This window comes from Aspergillus ambiguus, assembly GCF_047715705.1.
Source record: "Aspergillus ambiguus strain CBS 117.58 unplaced genomic scaffold BDV59scaffold_20, whole genome shotgun sequence".
NCBI classification, from domain to species: Eukaryota; Fungi; Ascomycota; class Eurotiomycetes; order Eurotiales; family Aspergillaceae; genus Aspergillus; species Aspergillus ambiguus.
In genome coordinates this window covers 158022-176220 of record NW_027395533.1, presented here as the reverse complement: position 1 = coordinate 176220, position 18199 = coordinate 158022, and the positions used below count along the sequence as shown (strand labels likewise).

At 54.6% G+C, this 18199-nt stretch overlaps 8 protein-coding genes across 8 annotated transcripts; 3 read left to right on the top strand and 5 right to left on the bottom strand.

Moving 5' to 3' along the window:
- Positions 1–240: 240 nt before the first annotated feature.
- Positions 241–3044, top strand: BDV59DRAFT_202757 (uncharacterized protein; the record flags this gene model as incomplete). The annotated part of the gene is made up of 2 exons (XM_073694117.1): positions 241–405; positions 471–3044. The coding sequence occupies 2 exons, from the start codon at positions 241–243 to the stop codon at positions 3042–3044; spliced, it is 2739 nt and encodes a 912-aa protein (XP_073547009.1).
- Positions 3045–3158: 114 nt separating this feature from the next.
- BDV59DRAFT_54925 (uncharacterized protein) lies at positions 3159–3613 on the bottom strand. The gene has a single exon (XM_073696605.1). It carries the CDS (start codon positions 3528–3530, stop codon positions 3234–3236), a length of 297 nt encoding a protein of 98 aa, XP_073547008.1. The 5' UTR covers positions 3531–3613; the 3' UTR covers positions 3159–3233.
- Positions 3613–7442, bottom strand: amdX (putative C2H2 transcription factor (AmdX)). Its single transcript, XM_073696604.1, has 2 exons — positions 7201–7442; positions 3613–7132 (listed from the first exon to the last, which is right to left on the bottom strand). The coding sequence occupies exons 1-2, from the start codon at positions 7283–7285 to the stop codon at positions 3696–3698; spliced, it is 3522 nt and encodes a 1173-aa protein (XP_073547007.1). The 5' UTR covers positions 7286–7442; the 3' UTR covers positions 3613–3695.
- On the bottom strand, positions 7443–8486 carry BDV59DRAFT_54888 (uncharacterized protein). The gene is made up of 3 exons (XM_073696603.1): positions 7872–8486; positions 7645–7804; positions 7443–7480 (listed from the first exon to the last, which is right to left on the bottom strand). The coding sequence occupies exons 1-2, from the start codon at positions 8345–8347 to the stop codon at positions 7765–7767; spliced, it is 516 nt and encodes a 171-aa protein (XP_073547006.1). The 5' UTR covers positions 8348–8486; the 3' UTR covers positions 7443–7480; positions 7645–7764.
- BDV59DRAFT_54827 (uncharacterized protein) lies at positions 8487–9388 on the top strand. Its single transcript, XM_073696602.1, has one exon. The coding sequence runs from the start codon at positions 8626–8628 to the stop codon at positions 9301–9303; it is 678 nt and encodes a 225-aa protein (XP_073547005.1). The 5' UTR covers positions 8487–8625; the 3' UTR covers positions 9304–9388.
- Positions 9389–9988: 600 nt separating this feature from the next.
- On the bottom strand, positions 9989–10758 carry BDV59DRAFT_54825 (uncharacterized protein). The gene has a single exon (XM_073696601.1). The coding sequence runs from the start codon at positions 10538–10540 to the stop codon at positions 10115–10117; it is 426 nt and encodes a 141-aa protein (XP_073547004.1). The 5' UTR covers positions 10541–10758; the 3' UTR covers positions 9989–10114.
- Positions 10759–16333: 5575 nt separating this feature from the next.
- BDV59DRAFT_54815 (immunoglobulin E-set) lies at positions 16334–17106 on the top strand. The gene is made up of 4 exons (XM_073696600.1): positions 16334–16383; positions 16434–16684; positions 16733–16778; positions 16827–17106. Exons 1-4 carry the CDS (start codon positions 16368–16370, stop codon positions 16964–16966), a joined length of 453 nt encoding a protein of 150 aa, XP_073547003.1. The 5' UTR covers positions 16334–16367; the 3' UTR covers positions 16967–17106.
- Positions 17107–17173: 67 nt separating this feature from the next.
- Positions 17174–17514, bottom strand: BDV59DRAFT_180333 (uncharacterized protein). Its single transcript, XM_073690050.1, has one exon. It carries the CDS (start codon positions 17444–17446, stop codon positions 17246–17248), a length of 201 nt encoding a protein of 66 aa, XP_073547002.1. The 5' UTR covers positions 17447–17514; the 3' UTR covers positions 17174–17245.
- Between the last annotated feature and the right edge of the window lie 685 nt (positions 17515–18199).

Genomic DNA, 18199 nt, shown 5'->3' with positions numbered 1-18199 from the left:
TGGGGAGAAACGACTGGCGGCACGAAATCGACACGCGAAGCGGCGCGTGTTCGCGCGGCCAATCGGGACGTCATTTGCCTGATCGGGACATTTGTACTGTTTGCTCCCAGCCACCCTGTTTGGGACTAGCGCCGGCAGTCGGAGGAACATGCACCCGGAAATTTTTCTGGAAAGGAAATCAAGCAGGAATCGCAAAGTCTCTCGAACGACGTCTCTTGTCTGTCCTCTCGCGCTGCCACCATGGATCTCCAGCCGCCGTCGGTTCTGGCGCAATTACCTCGGCCGCTGCATGCGTCCACTGGGAAGACTCGCATCGGGGAGGTCTTTCGTCTCGCGGATGCTAAGAAGCGCAAGCGTTATGAAGTCGCCGTTGCGGTCGATGGAGAAGCCGTTAACATCTACAACGTACGGTCTGATTGTGCTTTATTTGTTCTGATGCTCGGATGAGATTGCTGAAGCGATGGTTTTAGATCCAAACCCCGAAGCTTGTCACGTCGTACGCCGTTCCTCCGAAGTCCTCCTTTAGCTGTCAGCCATGCTCGGTGCGCAGAAAGGTTCCCACCAAGTCGACCGTGAGAAGACAGACATATGTTGCTGTCAATCCCCAGCGGGAGATCAAGTCCTTTGTCGAGGAACACGGCGGGAATGGCTCCAGTGCCCCCGTCATCTCGTCTTCCGCTTTTTCCGTGAAAGATTCAGACAGCCCGACCATCTTCGTCGGTATCCTTCCCACGGGCGTCGATGAGGAGGAGGATCCGTTCGACATCCTGACGGTGCACGAAGACGGACGCGTGCGTCGTCTGACAGCTGGCCTTGAAACCCAACGGTGGAACCTGCACCACAGCGAACTCGCCAAGTTCTCCTCCAGCCAGGAGATCCGCTCATGTTTCCTCGTCGACTTCGAGGAGGCTAGGAAGTCCCTTTTCAAGAAACGACAGGATCTAGCAGCCCTCGCACAAGCGGACACCGCAGAGTCGGGGGCTGACCACACGTCAGTGCTCTTACTTGTCTCGCAGCCCCGCGGCTCCGAGCGGTTCGATCTGGACGAGGTGAAGGTGCACCTGTTTTCGATTCCCGGCAACGTCCCTTCAGGCGGATTGAACCTCGACGAAAGCCAGAAGATGAGACATCTGCTCACCACCAGCCTCCCTGCGATTGAGGGCCATAGCCAATTTGGAGGCGATGGGATACAGTGGGACTTACACGCCGGCTCGGCTGGATTGAACCTGGCTTTCGAACGGGGATTCATCAATTTCGACCTCTCTCAATACAAGCCCACGGTCACCTCGCGGTTCATCCTGGACAACGAGGAATTCTCGTCCGTGATGCGCATCTCCCCACAGTCCGTCATCGGCGCCAGCAAATCCATCGTCGCGGTGTTCGACACCCAGTACAACTCCGTCCAGCGCAGCATCCCCGTCGCCGACATCCCCGCCAGCACGGACACGCGCAAAGCGCCCATCATCTTCATCGGCTACTTCGCGAAGCTCGGCCTAGCCGTCGCCACCCGCGGCAACACGCTAGTAGCCTTCGACATGAGCTCCTCGCGCAACCCGCTGGGCTCGTCGCTTAAACGCTCGCGAGACGGCCTCCTCATCGACGCCATCGGCCGCGGCATCGGCGCGTCGTCCTCTCCCTGGGACCCGTCGAAGAAACCCCGTACAGACTTCACCACCCTGGGTCTCACCAAGGAGCAATCCGACCAATGGGACATCATGGCGCACACCCTCCGCGAGTCCTCGCAGGCCAAGGACCCCGCGGCCTTTGACCGCGCCGTGCAGGACTTCTTCGGCTGCCCACTCCCTCCGCGCACCCAATACATCAACCCCGAGCTCACCCTGTTCCTCCTCTCCTTCATCTTCACTCTGCGCGAGGACGTCCCCTCCGGCGCGCGCCCCGCCGACCGCTTCGCCGGCACGCCCACGGGCCAGCTGACCGTCAGCTTCTGGCCTGACGCGACGTGCCAATGGCTCATCGACCTGGGCCACTTCTCCCCCAACAACGCCGAGATCGCCGTGCGCCGGTCGATCAAACCGCGCATCCTCCCGGCTCTCCCGACGGACGCCTTCACGCAGGCCCTGATTCTCTCCGACCCGACCTACCAGCGTCTAACCGCCGTCCTCCAGGGCCCAGTTCTCCTCTCCCCGGACGAGCTCACCTCCGCGCTGAAGACCTTCATCAACGCGGCGCGGACGCACGCCTACGACGACTACAACGACGACTCCGCCTCCTCCCTCTCCCTCTCCCTCCCCGGCGCCGCCGCCTCCGTCCAAACCATCTTCCTCGGCATCAACACTGCCCTGCAAAAGCTGCACGCCTACCCGGCCGGCGCCCGCACCACCAGCATCCGCGCCATCCTCGGGCGCAATGAGATCATCGGCCTCATCCACCACCTGCGGCTCTCGCTCGCCACGGGTGGCTACACCTCGCGCTTCACCGAGACGCCGCCCGCGCCCCCGTCCCCGTTCCAGACTACCCCGCCCCTCTCGCTAGACGTCATCGCCGACTGTCTTACCTCTGCCGTTGACGCCATCGGGCCCTCTGGCTGGATCGCCGCCGTCGCCCCCGTCTCCACCCCGGCGGATGGCCTGCACATCCCCAGCCAGGAGGCCGAGCTGGTCGCCGACCTGCAGGCGGAGGTGTCGGCCGCGCTGTCCGGCGCCGAGGAGGCAACCTACATGTGCGGCGTGCTGCGCGAGTACCTCGGCTACGCGGCCAGCGTGCAGCGGCAGCAGTCGCTCGCGGGCGGCCGGAAGGCCCCCGCGGTCGAGGAGCGCGACGACGCGGCAGGTATTGTGCGGTGCGAGAAGCTGAACGGCGCCGATCTGTTGGTGTTTGGGTCCGGCGAGGCCGACGGCGACGACGGCGACGGCGACGCCACGGGGAAGATGCTGCCGCTGTCGCTGAAGGCGCCGTCCTCCGACGTCAGCAAGACCAAGATGAAGAAGTCGACCGGCGAGGTGCAGTCGCGGAGCAGTCGCGAGATCGGCTACCTGCGACGCAAGGCCGCGGGGAAGTACTCGTTCGAGAGACTGGTTGTGTAAATACTTCAATGACGTGGATTACAGTTAAAAAAAGTTAGACTACCGTACAGTGAAAGCAGCTGGATTAAACTCGATCGGATCGTATGTACAATTTGTATCACTAGGTATATACGGAGTACGAGGAGAGCCAAAACACCCATTCTAGCCAAAGCTCCGCCGACACTCCTGACTAACTTTGGATGGTCATCATCACATTGTCCCATGTGGGCGGAAAACAACAACAGGTTTGGGTATCGTGATAGAGGTCTGGCCCGCCGTGGCGGGCAGGAAAATGCCCGGCCCATCCTTCATACCAACGCAAACGAGAACAAGCGCAGAAAACCAGAACGTTAGGGGAAGAGAAGAGAAGGAAGAGAAGAAGGACTCGTATGACATCGCAGGTCCATAATGATAACAGGTCATACCACGTACAAGGGACACCAACAGATCGTAACAAGAAACAAACCACCACCGGATATCAACCCCGATTACATCGTAATGGCACATGGACGATCCTGAGAACGAGAACCCGAGAGATTAAAAGCGCCAGCAGATTTGGCGCCAGGGGGAAACCTTCGACCCGCGCCATATCCCACAACCCCCGAATCGAGACCGAAGTGAACTCCACATAATCATAAAAATAACAGAATCGGCGAATGAGGAGCCTGCCTCTCAGCTTCCAGGTAGATTGGCACCCGCGATGGAACCCTCCGTGCGCTCCTTCAGTCGGACGGCCTGCGCTTCCAGCGAGCGTGCCATGAGCTTCGTCACCGGCCAGACGGCCGCACGGTCTAGCAGGCTTGCCGTCGCAACCAGGATCTGGCAACCGTAGCCACCTTCGACGACGCTAGGGAGCCGTTGGAGGACACTCAACGCCGCGGCCGAGGCGCCGCTTTGGACTTCCTTCTGCATTTTGCCTTCAATGGTCGAGAGGATCTCCTTGACCTTGTCCAGCAGCTTGCAGTCCTTCTCATCCAAAAGCATCGAGGCTGAAGCTTGCTCCAGGTCGATTTCGTCACGACCCAGCAGCCCCAGATAGGACCCGACACGCTCCTGCACTGTCGTGACCCATTCCGCCAGAACCTGTGCGCAGTCAAAGGCACACATCGCGCTCTGGATGGGAAGGTCCCGGCAGGTGAATTCGGCGAACGTGTTCCCCAGCTGATTGGACATGGAAATGGAGTCCGCCGCATAGAATGCGGCTTTTCGCAGATGCCGCTCCCGTTTCGATTGGCCCGGGCGATTTGCGCCCAAGAATGCCTGCATCGGGTTTCCCTGGGTGGGCGTTTTCGAAATGGCCAGCTCCCCAACTCCCAGATCAGCCACGGAATCCCGGCGGTGGTGGTCCGCCTGGTTGCCTTGTGTGATGGAAGGGTCGAGAACGTCAGCGGGTGCGTCATCCGCCTGCTGAACGATGTCCGTGCCCCGGGCGAGCTCGTCCGACATGGCATTCCAATCGCGCTGCCAGAAGGCTTCCTTGCACCGGCCGAGATTGACGAACAGTCGCACGTAGGCCAGATCCAGAAGCGGAATGCTGTCTGCGGACAGTGGACCCGCCCCGTAGGGATTGGGACGCTCCAGGCTATGCACAGGATTGCTCGCCCATGCAGTTTGCCACGCTCGCAAGGCGGGCTCGATATGGGCCTGCATGGCGTCCGTTTCTCGCGACGTCCATTGGCGACCCATATGACGCTGACGGGTTTCCCAGATGTAATTGTGCAGGGCATAGATGAGGACAAGACAACCAAAGGTACTCGGCTTCAGGTCTCCACTGGGAGCATCCTCGGGGGACGAGGGCGGTTGGGGCCTAGCTTGCTCTCGTTGACTGGCCGTCAACAGTGTCGTGAGCGCCGTCGAGAAGGATGAGCCGCTCCGTGCGGACGGATGACCACCCATTTTCCTCCACGCCTGAGGGGACTCTGCGGCCCAGAGATCCTCTTGGCAGGGCAACTCCAGGCGGATCTCGGAATTAGTCAACGCCGGCGCATGGTTGTAGGCGGAGACGAGGAAACAGGAGAGGCAGAAGATGGCGTAGAGGGTCCGTTTCCGCTCCTCGACGATCTTCCAGTCCAGCCAATCCCGGCGCTCTTCGGTCTGGTGGCCCGGATTCGAGTTCCATGCTTCTCGGTCGGTCCCGGTGCTCAACCCGGTATTCAAGTAGTCCTGCGGGAGGTCCTTGGCATCCAGATGGTGGTTCAGGCCGGCAGCGCGGGCCAGGCTGACCAAGGCGGCACAGTGGGTACTGGCGATATCCGCCGAGGTCTTATCGCCGCAAGTGTGTCCGTAGATCACATTCAGCAGCATGGCTTGGACCAGCCATAGTGGCGTGTTGTGAACGGAGTTGTCGCGGGTCGGATTTGAGCGGCTGATGGCGGAGGACATGTCCGCCTTGCGACGCTCCTCTAGATACAGCTGGATCATCTTCTTGGCAGCTTCGAAGAGATCCTTGGATGAGGCGGTATCCAACTCATAGAGCGCGCCGATGGCGGCCATGGAGAGGATGAGACAGCCGCCCCCACCGGCGACGCCGGTGGAGCTGAGGTTCAGGTGGCCGCTGGGGGTGCGAAGGTTGTTGGTGTATTCGGGTGCTTGGAAGTCCAGGGTGGGGATGTGGAGGAAAGGCATGTGCGGGTGAAAGTAGGTGATATAGGCGGAGATGTAGCGTTGCATATCTGGGGTGCTGGGCAGCTGGCCGGAGGAACCGCTAAAACTCGCGCGCGAAAAGAGATCGCGGCACTGAATCATACTGCTGGCGGGCTGGGAGTACTTGCGGTGGTTGAAGCCGGTGGGTTGGGCCATGCTGGCTAGTAGAGCCTGTCGGGTGGAGTCTGTAAAGGTATCCGTGGAGGTTGGGGCATGGAGAGTTCGTAGGGCACTATTCGCGAAAGGCAGGTTGAGAGGATTAGGAGATTCTCCGCTTGTTGCCATAGAGGATGAAAACATACTCTGCGAATGCCCTCCCAACAGGGGTTGGCCCACCGACGTCATGGATGGAGGGGTGGCATAGGTTTCAGCAAACGGGTTCGGCGCCATTAACGACTTGGGCGAGACGGTCTCTGGGGGGATGCCTAAATCGTTAAAAGCGGGGGTGTAGTCAACAGCAAATTGGTTGGCATGGGCGCCCGAGTGCGGCGGAAACGGGTTGTGCCAGCTGGCGGAGGACATGGAATAGCGGTGGGATCCATCCATCATGGCCTCGCTGATGCCGCTCTGGCTCCCGGTGCTCATAGCAGACGGAGACGACTCATCGATGGCGGATTCATTGTTCCCTTTGCCCATGTGCATGGACTGGTCGAATCCGTTCATCCACTCGAAGCCGAACTCGTCCTCCATCATTGGGTCGGTGGCGGTCGGGGGCATGCCGTGGGCGGGGCCCTGGGTGTAGGGCGACGCGGGCGAGTCATGGCCAAAGCCCTGCGGGGAGCCTCCGAAATGCAGCTGGGCGGGATTTATGGTGCTTCCGTGACCCATGAGCATCTCTCCCATGCCCGTGTCGAAACTGCCATAGACCGGAGCAGTTCGCAGGCCGCCGGCGAGATCCATGGGCAGTCCGTGGGTCTCCAGCTTGGACAGGCCATTGACCGACGGATGACCAGCCCCATACCCGCGATAGTCCAGATTCGAGCCCACGGGCGCCGAGCCCAGACTAGGATGGTAGGCATGGCCCGGGTGATGGGCGGTGGGCGGCGGGTTTGTGCCGTTGGGGAGGCCGAGGGCGGCGCCATCGATATGACTGATGGTATTGGCCCTCGGGCGCATGGTATTGGAATTGTTGGCAATGGAGTTCTTGCGCACGCGGTTGGCACCGGCGCCAGCGGCTCCGGTGCTCTCTCTGCGACCATTGCGAGGGCGCGATGACGGGGTAGTAGTCATGTGCAGCTTCTGTTGGTGTCGCAAGAGGAGATCCCGACGGGCGAAACAGCGGGCGCAATCGGGACATTCGAACGGCTTCTCCTTGGTGTGAGAGCGCTCGTGGCGTTTGAGATGTTCCAGGCGGGCGAAGGAGCGACCGCAGGTGGTGCAGCCATGGGGTCTCGGCTTGTCGGTTTTGGGCGGGGGGATATTAGGTTGACCGTTGGCCTCGACCTTTTTGGAGTCCTTGGCCGGTGCTGGATGAGGGACAAAGGGCGAAGGTCAGGGCCGGGTCGGTGGCGGGGAGTTCACACCGGAGACTTACCAGAGATGTCAGGGACCTCACTGATACTGGCGAGATCTTTGGGGCTACTGCCCAACTCTTGACCCACCATGGTGTCTAATAGCATACTATGACCCTGGGTAGGGGGAAATGATAAGGAGTCACGGTGGTGGTGAGAGTGATGGGGAGTGGTATGGTTGATAGTGGTGGGGGATAAGCAGACGGAACGATCTCAAGAGGACGTCACTGCGGCAAAGCGGCGAGTGGTTCCCGAGGGTCAATACGGGAGAGAAGGCTAATCCAGAGAGACGTCCGACATTGACTAAAGAAGGTTAGAAGAGAGTTGAGATAGGGGGGAGAGAGAGAGAGTTGAGGCAGTGAGAGAGGTCGTGTAAGAGGGAGACAGCCGGGGAATTGATCGAGGGAAACAGCGTAGTGGGACTGACTGGGGGGGCGGGAACTGGGGAAAGCTTCGAGGGGGCTTACCGGGAGATGTTCAACGGGGAAACACGCCACGGGAATTGCGATTCCGTCCACAATGGAGCAAATGGGCAGTGGTTTGGGAGGGACAAGGGAAACCCACGAATGATGGAGTTCCCAGGAGGGTCAATGAAGCGGGAAAGTGGTGGCAAGGTGCAGGTGGTTCCTGGAGACGTTGGATCTCAACGATTAGCTGGAGCAAAGTTTGGGAGAACCACGGGTGGAAGACTTACCGATGGAGCTGATTCAGGGGAATGATAGAGGAGAGTAGAAGGGAGTATGGCGTAGAGAAGGTAGAGGAGAGAAGAAGAAGAGGGAGAAGAGAAGAGAGAAACAGATGGAGGGACAGTGATAGGAATGAGGCGCCGGAGATAACCGATCGGCGGGTAGTGGGAGGTGAGATAATAATGGAGTGGGACCGAGGGATCGGAAGAGCAAAGGGAGAGAGGAAGAGGGAGAGGGAGGGAGAGAAAGATGAAGAAGAAGAGAAGAGAGAGATGTAGAGAGGATGTAGAGAAGAGGCAGAGGGAGAGAAGAGGAAGAAGAGAGATGTTATGCTGCTGTATGGTGGTACCTCCTTCCAGGTACCAACCAGACCAGGCGTGGTGTGACGGTGACTTAAGCCGATGTATCGACGGCCGAGTAGGTCGATTTCCCCCGTCTTTTCGACTCTCCCTTTTTTTCTAAACCGGCTCCTTTCTGTCTCCATCTTCTTGAGCCCTTCAATTCCCTTTCTTTCCTCCTCTCTTCTTCTCTCTTCTCCGTCTTTTCATCTTTTTGAACTCGTCTTGTACTCTGTAACGATACCTTCTCCCGCCAATCATCGTCCGGACCGAGGTGGACCCGAAGGTCAAATCACAATCCCTGATTGGTCCCTAGAGGACCAGTGACAGGCCACGATGAGCCCCACAGAGCCAGTCACGGGGTCCACCGCGTATCGACGACGTTTTGTGACGGTATTTTACATCCTCAGTGCGTCCAGCCTGAATGGACTCTCACCACGGACACTTCCAATCTACCTCGACTTCTTCGCGTTTACCTACATCCAACATCGACGACATCGACGACTCCCTTACGGTCTTCTCTCTCCCATCCTTATTTCGGATCCCAATCAACAGTCCGCTTGTCTCTCGGGAGAGCAATCAACTCCAATACGAACCCCGAATCTTATCACCCAGCCTAACCCAGTCAGGCAGGTCTGACCCCTGGTCTAGTCCAAGTCGTCCAGCCTCCGATGTTGTCGCCCTGCTATCTTTACCCACTTTGGTTTCTATTCTTATGTCGACAAGGTCAACCGCAGGAATCCACGAATGCCTCCGACGACATCTCAAAGAGCGAAGACAGGAACAACCCGGATCTGTGGATTGCCCGGGACTCTTCAGCGTTGACCTCGTTTCTCCGCCGCTGTCCCAGCTTCATTTGAGGCATCGGAAGCTGTCCGACACCATCAACAAAGGATCCATCCAGATAACCATCCTCCGGGTGTACACCCCGATAGCGCCAAAACCATCCTACGGAATACTTTCTCTTCCCCTGGTCGTGGAGCATGCATCGTGTCGGATGCACATCAGTGGACCCAGTCCAATCACGGACCCTCTCCCTGCTCCTGACTTGCCTGGTGCCTGGTCCTGTCATTCCGCCGATTCCACAAAAGAATCATCCTAGAACCCCGGATCCAGCGCCATCCGTGGTCGGCAAATGCGGTGCGGATGGTGCCGAGGGGGGGACGTCTTAGTCCATTCCACCCATTCATCCAATTCCTACCCACTGCGGTATTATCTCAAAAACATGGTGAATCCTCGAATCATCCGCTGTGAGACGCCTCCGGTGATGTAATGCCCACATGGACACTCCCAATTATTCATCCTCCGGGTCAGCAATGGCCCCGATCAACCATGGGCGCTGAGTGGCGGTTGGCGCCGCAATATCGCCCTTCCTCCCCCTCCCAAACAGGCAAATGCGGCATAGATCGCAATTCTGCTCCCATCCTCATCACAACTTCGTCTCAGTCATCATCATATGCGCCATTTTGTGGGGGAAGGTTCGTGTGGGGGATTCCTTCTGATTTGCCAATCCTCATCCGCTCGATCCGTTGCCCGGTGTGGGCCATCAAACCGTCGGTCATCAACCCGTACTATGGGCTTCCCAACTGTCCCGTCTCCAGCTCCATCCTTCCAATCCCTCCAACAACCCAACGTCGAGAGGTCGATCGAGGTCCTAGTTAGGCAGCCAATCGAACTCTCCTCGTCCAACTCGCTTCCCCAGACCTTCCATCCGCTCAGACGCTATTGAAGACTTGGCGTCTCCAGAGCTCATCCTCGCTCGGAACCACCCCTGGGATTCATTCCTCCCATTGGATGGTCCGGCCGATCGTCTGAACTTCCCCAACCATGCGTCCCCTGACATTCCTGGGGGTTCCGGTCGGTCCTCTGGGGTGGGAACGCTTTCTAGAAGGGAAATCCACCCTCCAGCCTCGTCACCACCGCTGGCCACTGACCACGTCCCTGGTTCCATCATTGGTGTCGTTTTGATTGGTTTCCGTCTCGGTTCCCTCGTGTGGCCGCGGAATTTTGACTTCGAGAGCTCCATACTGGGGCCTTTCCACCAGCCGAGACAAACCAGTTAAGCAGGCTGGCTCCAAAAAAAAAAAAAAGTAAAAAAAAAGATTCCAACCCCAGAACAAGTTTTCTCGATCGGCTGATTCCGCCGCGGGAAACGATGGGCTCCGTTGTCCCCAGGAGGCAGCCTTTGCGGCAGCGCGCGTTAGACTGTGGGACGGTCCCCAAACTTCCTTCTCATTGGGGCACTCTGACCAGGGAACAATGCCTCCCGCTGAAGCTGCTGAAGACCACTCCTGGTCAATAATAAACAACAAGAGGCGGGAAGATGGACCCAATCCCATCCCCCGGACCTAATTGGTCAGGCAAAGAGTTTTCCACCACATTTCACTGGCCAACAATACATTAAGTCAAGCAGGATCCCTCGACTCCCTGCATGAGGACCGTGAGATGGACTAGTGTCTGCTGCACCGCAGCATACTGGAGGGTTAGATGAGTTGCATGCGTTGGCGCTGCATCCCACGTTATGACGTTGGGGTTCGGTACTGTCGCGCCAGAACTCCGTATGAATATCCTGATGGCGTATGTCTTCAATATACTCCGTAGACTCGGATGATTTGTGGATGGCTTCCTATAATAATTCCCTCGTCCACAGAGTCCCATCGCTAGAAACAACAAATGCAAGTCACTCAGAAGCGAGGCGTATCCAACCAGCGTCCTTCGCACGGCCCTTTATTGACACCTCAGGCCATCTGCACCGCCGACCGTTTCCCACTCGAGTTAGTGACGGCCGACAGTCAGGTGGTATGCGGGATATGGTGGATTACGAATGAGCGTTATCTGATGCCGTCGTTTCGCCATTCCCAGCAGGCCACCGGGACGATCTCCCTGGCGCCTACTCGGCGCTTCCATTCGGTCCGTCATTGGCGGACGCTGCCTGTAGAGAGGGTGTGAATGAGTTGTAATCACTGGCAGCATACCAGGCCCCATCTTGAAACGGAGACTGGTGCAGCCGCGTCCACCGCGCACTGATCTTCCTGCGTACGAGCTTATACGGAGCGATGGAACTCTCCACGGACCAACAGATGCACCGGAGATGCACATGGCGCTTGATCATTCTCCCGCTGGGCATGCAATTGCATGGTCGATCCCTCGTGCGAAACAGAGGTTGGGGTAGAATTCTCCGATATTGCGCATAAGTCTTACGATCGGGCGCGCCTGGAGGGCCGATGGATGGTCTTTGCGCCGGCTCTATGCAAGATGGCATCACTGGTATGTTGTCTAGATGCGACCATGTATTCCGCGTACCACGCTCTACGAAAAGGGTACTGTTGTAAACGTCTACTCTATCCCAGTGTCAGAAGCACTTGGTGCCATGTGGATATATATCCGAGTCCCGATGGGCTTTCTCACAGTGCGCCACTCTGACTTCCCACGACCTCCCAAGACAGCCTTTCTGCAATGACGAGTGGGTTTATTCCTCAAAGCACGCCATTCGAGCTCGACCAGGGGTTTGATAGGTGCGTGGCTATTGTCACAGCTGGCTGTCATACAGGATGCATGCAGTGTCCGCTAGTGCGATCCACCAAGGCCACTGCGTGAATCCCGGCTAAACATCGCGCAATAAGCCCACAGCCCATGTTCGAGCGGATTTAATCTATCTCCCAACAATCACGACACGGGCATTGCTGTTTCAGATTAAATCGGCGGGATGGCACTTCTCCCTATCTTGGCTAATGAACCCGATGCAGAATCCAATCGCCCACGCCAAAGAATATAAGGCAATACGCGCGGCATTCTTCATATGCACCAAAGACACACAGACACAGCATCCCCGGTCTAGCGTCCTCTCTAAGCCAATGTAGTGCAAGTGCTTGTGGGGGCCCAGCGTCTACCGGACAATTGACCACTGCATGATTTGTAACATCACACGGGGGCCATTCTGGACTAGACCTGGCCGGAGCTCAGACAAAAGCATGAGACGAATACAACCTAGGTACAGCGTACAATCCAACGTCGTATCACGTCTGCTCAGTGCTCGAATCTCTCGATTAGTGTCTCGGTCGACAACGCGGCTCCATCAGCTGTCGATTTAGTTGCTCCTGGAGTTGCCGCTACAGGATAGCTTGCTCTAATTAACCCTTTTACAAAACGACGGCTGGCCTTGACCCGCGAATCGCAATCAATCGCCATGGCAGGCTTTACTCGGTCGGGAGTATTCTCGCCCCTCGGATTATGGTCGTCGCTGGAAAACGCCGCGACCGTGGTGGAGCCCTGCGTCCACCACCCTGCGGCTGAGCATGGACGATCCCGTGCGCTACCGACCAGCCGGCCAAGGCAGGACCTCAGTCCTCCGGACGATATCATTGGGGCTGGAGGATTCTGGGGAAATAGTACGACAGCGATCGAGGCCGTTTCGGTCTTACTATTGCGTACGGAGCCTTAATGCAATGCGAAGAGCTCTCAGACAGGCGATGGGGTTGTTTTGACGGGAGGCCATGTTGGGATTGGATTCGTTTCTCTCCGAACTCATCCAAATGTCTACAGTGTCCAAGGAGGGACGCACTGTCTTGGTATGATTCAGGCTATTATTATCCTCCTGCAGAAGTACGTACGGTACGCCCTGTCAAATGACTGGCAACGATCGCTCCAGACGCACAAGCCTACTTCTGGTCCCTGCAGCCACCGTTTACAGACCGGGGTTGTTGCGTAGCGCATTTTGCGCGTTTGCCATTGGTAAATTGCATCAGCGACGGAGACACGCCGTCGAAAGCACCTGCTAGACAAACATTCTCCCTTGGTCGGAGTATTGTTGGGGTTGTTGGGAGCTCAGGAAGGGAGTTCCAAGCTCGGAGGTCTGGATGTTTTACTCTCTGGGATCTGACGCATTCGTGGTGTGCACTATGTAGGGTGGGATTTCTGGCTCGTAGTTGGGCCTGGTCTACCAGCATGAAGTGCTCTAGCGTTCTTAGCTGATACGGCAAAGTATCAGTCTCATGCCAGACCTCAGAGTCATTCTCATCTCCGGCAACCCTTTTCTGGAAGACGCAAAGCTTTCTGGAAGAAGAAAAGAAAGCTTCCAAGGACAAACAATGTAACCGGCAAAATCCGGTCGAGTAGAACATTTGAGAGGTGCGCATGAGATGTTTTCCACTTGAAGCTGACAACTATCGCATGGTGCAGGGGTGGGCCGGAATATTCGTCATGTTGTGAGACTGACGAGTGTCATCTGTGGTGATCAAAGGATGATATAGTTGGTGTTTCTGTCACCTTGGTTGCCTCGCTGCAAACAAACATCTCGTGTAGCCTCGACAACTTGACCTCTATGCTGTACCATATTCTCACAGTTCAGGATAACAGAAGAGAATCGTCTTCATTATACCACTCAACAAGGACTGTTGTTACAATCTCTGTGTCATATTGAAGGAACTGTGTTCAGCAATAATATTGGTAATTCCAAAGCCACAGGTTCTTGCACAAACGACATGCAGATTGAGTACTTCAGCATCCCTGGACTTTTACCCTTACTGTCTAGATTTACGTCACGGGTTACACTGAGTACCATCCATTCATCTCAAAGGCAACGCCATATTCCAGCAGCTTGGTAACTGTCTACGTCGTCAACAGACGGGTAGAGAACACCTATAGCAGACATACACACCTAGGTAGATACTTCAAGCCAATGTTGCACATGAGAATTACAATGTGAGCTAATCCGAATGAGCTTACGCTGCTGGTGAGACTAGCCCTACTATCACGTTAGATAGTCAACCGGAAAAGGAGGACGGATTTGACGTTATCCATTTTATTTACAAGTCGCCTGTACTCTTTCATGAAACTCTTGACATGTTCCAACCAGGCACATGCCCTTGCTGACATCCTGATTGTCAAGTCTCTCCCCCTCCTCCATGCACGAACGAAAAGCCTTCTCCATATCCCAATAGAACGGTCTTCTGGTAGAAAACAAACGGTCAATGGACCCCAGAGTCCGATTTTGAGTCTCTGGATAGACCAAATAGACTGTGAGAACCCATAGAGAATTCAACCCAGCCAGGAATAAGTAACTACGGCTCCCAAACTTGCGAACATAAAAGGGTTGATAAACGTCGCCACCCCGAGACCACTAGCCCAACCGGTGATACCGAACCCATTTTCCTGTGCCCGTAAGGTAGATGGGAAGATCTCTGTCGGTATAAGAAAGGTAACCATTCCCCAGGTCGCGACATATCCCAGGTTGAACAGGAAAAGCATTGCTACAGCAGCGGGGGCAAATTGGTCCGCTCTCTCCGGTCGATGAAGGGAAGCCTCGTAAAGGGCCCCCCCGCCTGGAATACCAAAGGGCCAAGTTGGAGAAATAGTAGAGCGCCCTGTGAGAAGTTTGGGGACCTACCACAGTTCAGCGGTAAATAGTACCAAGGAGCCAAATATCAAACACTTTCGTCTGCCGATGCGGTCCACAATCTGCGCACTGATTAAGGTGCCAATAAGACCAATTGAATTTAAGCCACCCGCAAGGCCATTTTGTGTAATCTCAGTGTAGCCGGCTTGGCTTAAGAAGAATGGGCGAATATGCCGTGATAGCCTGTGGAGGTAAGAATCCATTAGCATGCTTCAAAATATACACCCCTCACAGTGCCTACTGTGATTCCTGCCCATGACGCCATGATCTGAAGCCAGAAACAAAGCCAGGCTCGTCGACCAAGGTTAGCGCCCTGCTTTTTCCTTTTCCTGCCAGAATCTTGGTGAATTGACTAGGCGAACTCGGTTGACTATCCTGAGCAGTAGTGACAATGTCTATGTATTCGCGCTCAATTTCCATCTGCGTGACTTTGTAAGACCGAAGTTTTGTTAATATTTACGATGCTGCCCGGCAACAATTTGATGAAAAGCAACAATATCAACGCTGGAACACACTGGAAGGCCAATAAAAAGCGCCTGCGTATATCAGAGTAGCCATTGTTAATAAAAGCAAGGCCAAACGACAGCCAGTATGCGACGGAATTCCCTAGATCTGAAAAGTAGCCGGGTAAATATATCAAGAAGCCGCCGCCAGGGTGAGTATTCTACCTACAGTTTGAATGAAGACATATCCTAGGAATCCCCCCGGTGGTCCGCTGTCGATGTCTCTGATACCAATACCGGTGCGATGCCAGTTAATGTTAGTGTCTCCCGGCTGAGCATGTACTGTCCCATCCGGTTCACCAATTCCAACTTCTAACGTATGTCGGGGAGCTGTTAACACCATCCATGACACCTTGATCATATCCTTCGAAGAATATGCAGACAAGGGAGAAGACATAGATCGCAATGTTCAGCTGCCGTGGGGATAGCCACCGCCGCACTGCGGAGTAACATGATTAATGACACTTTGATTGTCTCGATATGAAATGATGACAATAATTGATTGTAAGGGATGTGACTTCCTCCAGCCTCTTGGGACAAGGGGATTTGTGGAAGCTGGATCATTTTTGATGTGAATTGCTGTTTGGCTTGAGCCACTCCTGATCCCATGCTCCCCTTGGCCCTCGAAGAGAGACACAATAAGCAGCTCGGAACTTCCTAGATCAGCTAGGTAGAAGAGAACTATCTCTCCGCGGTAGGAGATATATCGGTAATAGGCTCGGTGATGCTCCATTTAGCCGCTTAAGCAATAAGGTGTTTTCACGTTGGAGACGCTCAGCTTTGAGCAGTTCAACTGTCACATGTACCATAAGCAATACATTGATGGACTTTATTGGCGTGATAGATTTGGATGCCAACGACGCTGGCATATTCATACTTTATGTGTAATATAAAAAGACAACGAAATGAGGAATAAAATAACTCGAAGATCCGGCTCCGGTAGAATTTGAAGTTTAGCGAACATTGGGCTACGTAGGTCTAGTACTCAGTAATTCACATTGCTCAAACACGTTCAATATAATTTGCGTATCGCATAGCATACTAGTCTGTGTACTCCGTATGTTTTTCATGGCTGATGTAAGGGATGAACATTCCAATGATGTCATTCGATAAAGCAAGTTTTCTATGTAGTAAAACTCCGGATTGAGATGCAAGGGTTACGTGGCCCAGGCTAGGGCTCAATATAGAAAACGACGAGTTATCACCGTAAAAATTCTCTCTGTTCTTTCGTATCTGAGGAATCGAGAATCCATATTCCAAATTAGTAACATGGACGACAGAACAGGTACCAATAAATAGAAAGCTTGTTCTCGCTTCGCACTAATTTCTTGACAGCGGTCCTGTCAGGGCGGCCAGTGATTATTAAAGCCCTGGAAATCAGCTCACCGACACTTCCGGAGCCCATCAAATTTGACACGACGGCCACTGCTCTTGGAAATGTCATCAACAAGGGACAAACTATCAAGGAAGGGGCCGACTATACCCTTAGTATCACGTTCGAGGTTGACCAACAAGTCAACGGGCTGACGTTCCGGCAAACCGTCAAGCGAGCAGGTTTGACGGTGTCCGACATCGAAAAGACCATTGTATGTTTGTGGTCCCGTCTATCTATTCTGGTGTACTAATTAAGATAGGGGGACTATCCTCCCCTTCCCAACGGTGCTGTTTACACTGTGGCTGGTGAGTACCCATTCTAATGAAAAGATTCTGACCTAATTCCATCTCCAGTCCACTCAGACACTGCCCCTTCTGGGGTGCTAGCGCGTTCTGGACATTATACGGCTTTATGTAGGATTACAGGAGGGAACTGTGGTGTGGTTGGAGATTTCCAGTGGTCCTATAAGATCGGAAAAGAATGGAGTGAGTAACCAGAGTATGAGGTATGATTTTTGCCAGTCTTGATTGTCCGTTTGTGTCGGGTCTCATTACGCATATTATATTGTCAATATCGTCACGTCAAAATGACCACAGGCACCAGAAACGCAGTCCAGCTGGTGTTATTGCGTCACTTCAGCGCACTGAAATGATTTAACAACAATCGATGTTACAATGCCTACTATGCGTTTGACGGGAGTTCCCATGGACGCGGTTATAATCCATGAATGATACATCTTAGTTGCCCATGCCCCCAAGCTCGCGGTTAGTTCTCAATCCAGAAACCGTCTCACTAGCACATTGAAGCGGGTGTTTTCTGTCTTAACTTTTTCAGGCGAAAGTTGACGCAGGTACTGGCCTGCGAGCTGACTCCAGGCATGGTATGCTAATTGGTTGGTATACATACCACCTTTCGTTTCAGCGATTGTGTTTTGTAAATGCTGGACTTCATTCTCATCGATAATCTTATGCATATATCGTACATGCCTCCTTGTCCACGTTGGCCAGAACAGCACCGTGGGCGACAATTCGCAAATCTCATCCTGATGCTGGAGGGATAACTGTTTAGGCAAAACTACTGAATGATAATTCCATTCAAACGCGGAGAAGGTGTCGTAGCTACTTATCCAGCGTGTCAAGAATGAGGAGTTCGGTCGAGCGAGGATGACAGCGTTGCACAGTCCATGGCGGTCGCCTCCTTCATTTCCTAGAATTACGTCCTTCTCGGCATCAAGAAGAGCATCAAATGATTGCAGAGATATAACATCCATATCAAGGTAGATGCCACCTTCCCGTTGAAGAATATCCAAGCGGATGATATCAGCGAGATGCGATAATTGCCATCTCTGCTTGGTTTGTAGGGGATATTCATCGCCCAGGTTATGGTGAACCAGGGTCAGACTGGGACGCAGCTTGCGAAACCAGATATTGTCCTCGTTGATAGATGTGTAGTGTAGATTAAGCCGGTCGGGTTGGATGGAGTCAAGAGCCGACCGCATTGTGAGATAGTTCATGAATGTCAGCTCTGGATTGTTGAGCCAGATGACATGGACAACCTTCGGAATCGGCACTTTGCTGGATTCATGGTTGATGAAACAGCTTCTCTCCATGGCCGTCTCTTGGAAATCGAATAATTCAACACGAGGTTCGCCAGTGAATGTTTCGATAAACCAGTCGAGATCTCGAACATAACCAAAGGCCAAGTACAGTGTGACAACCAGGACAAG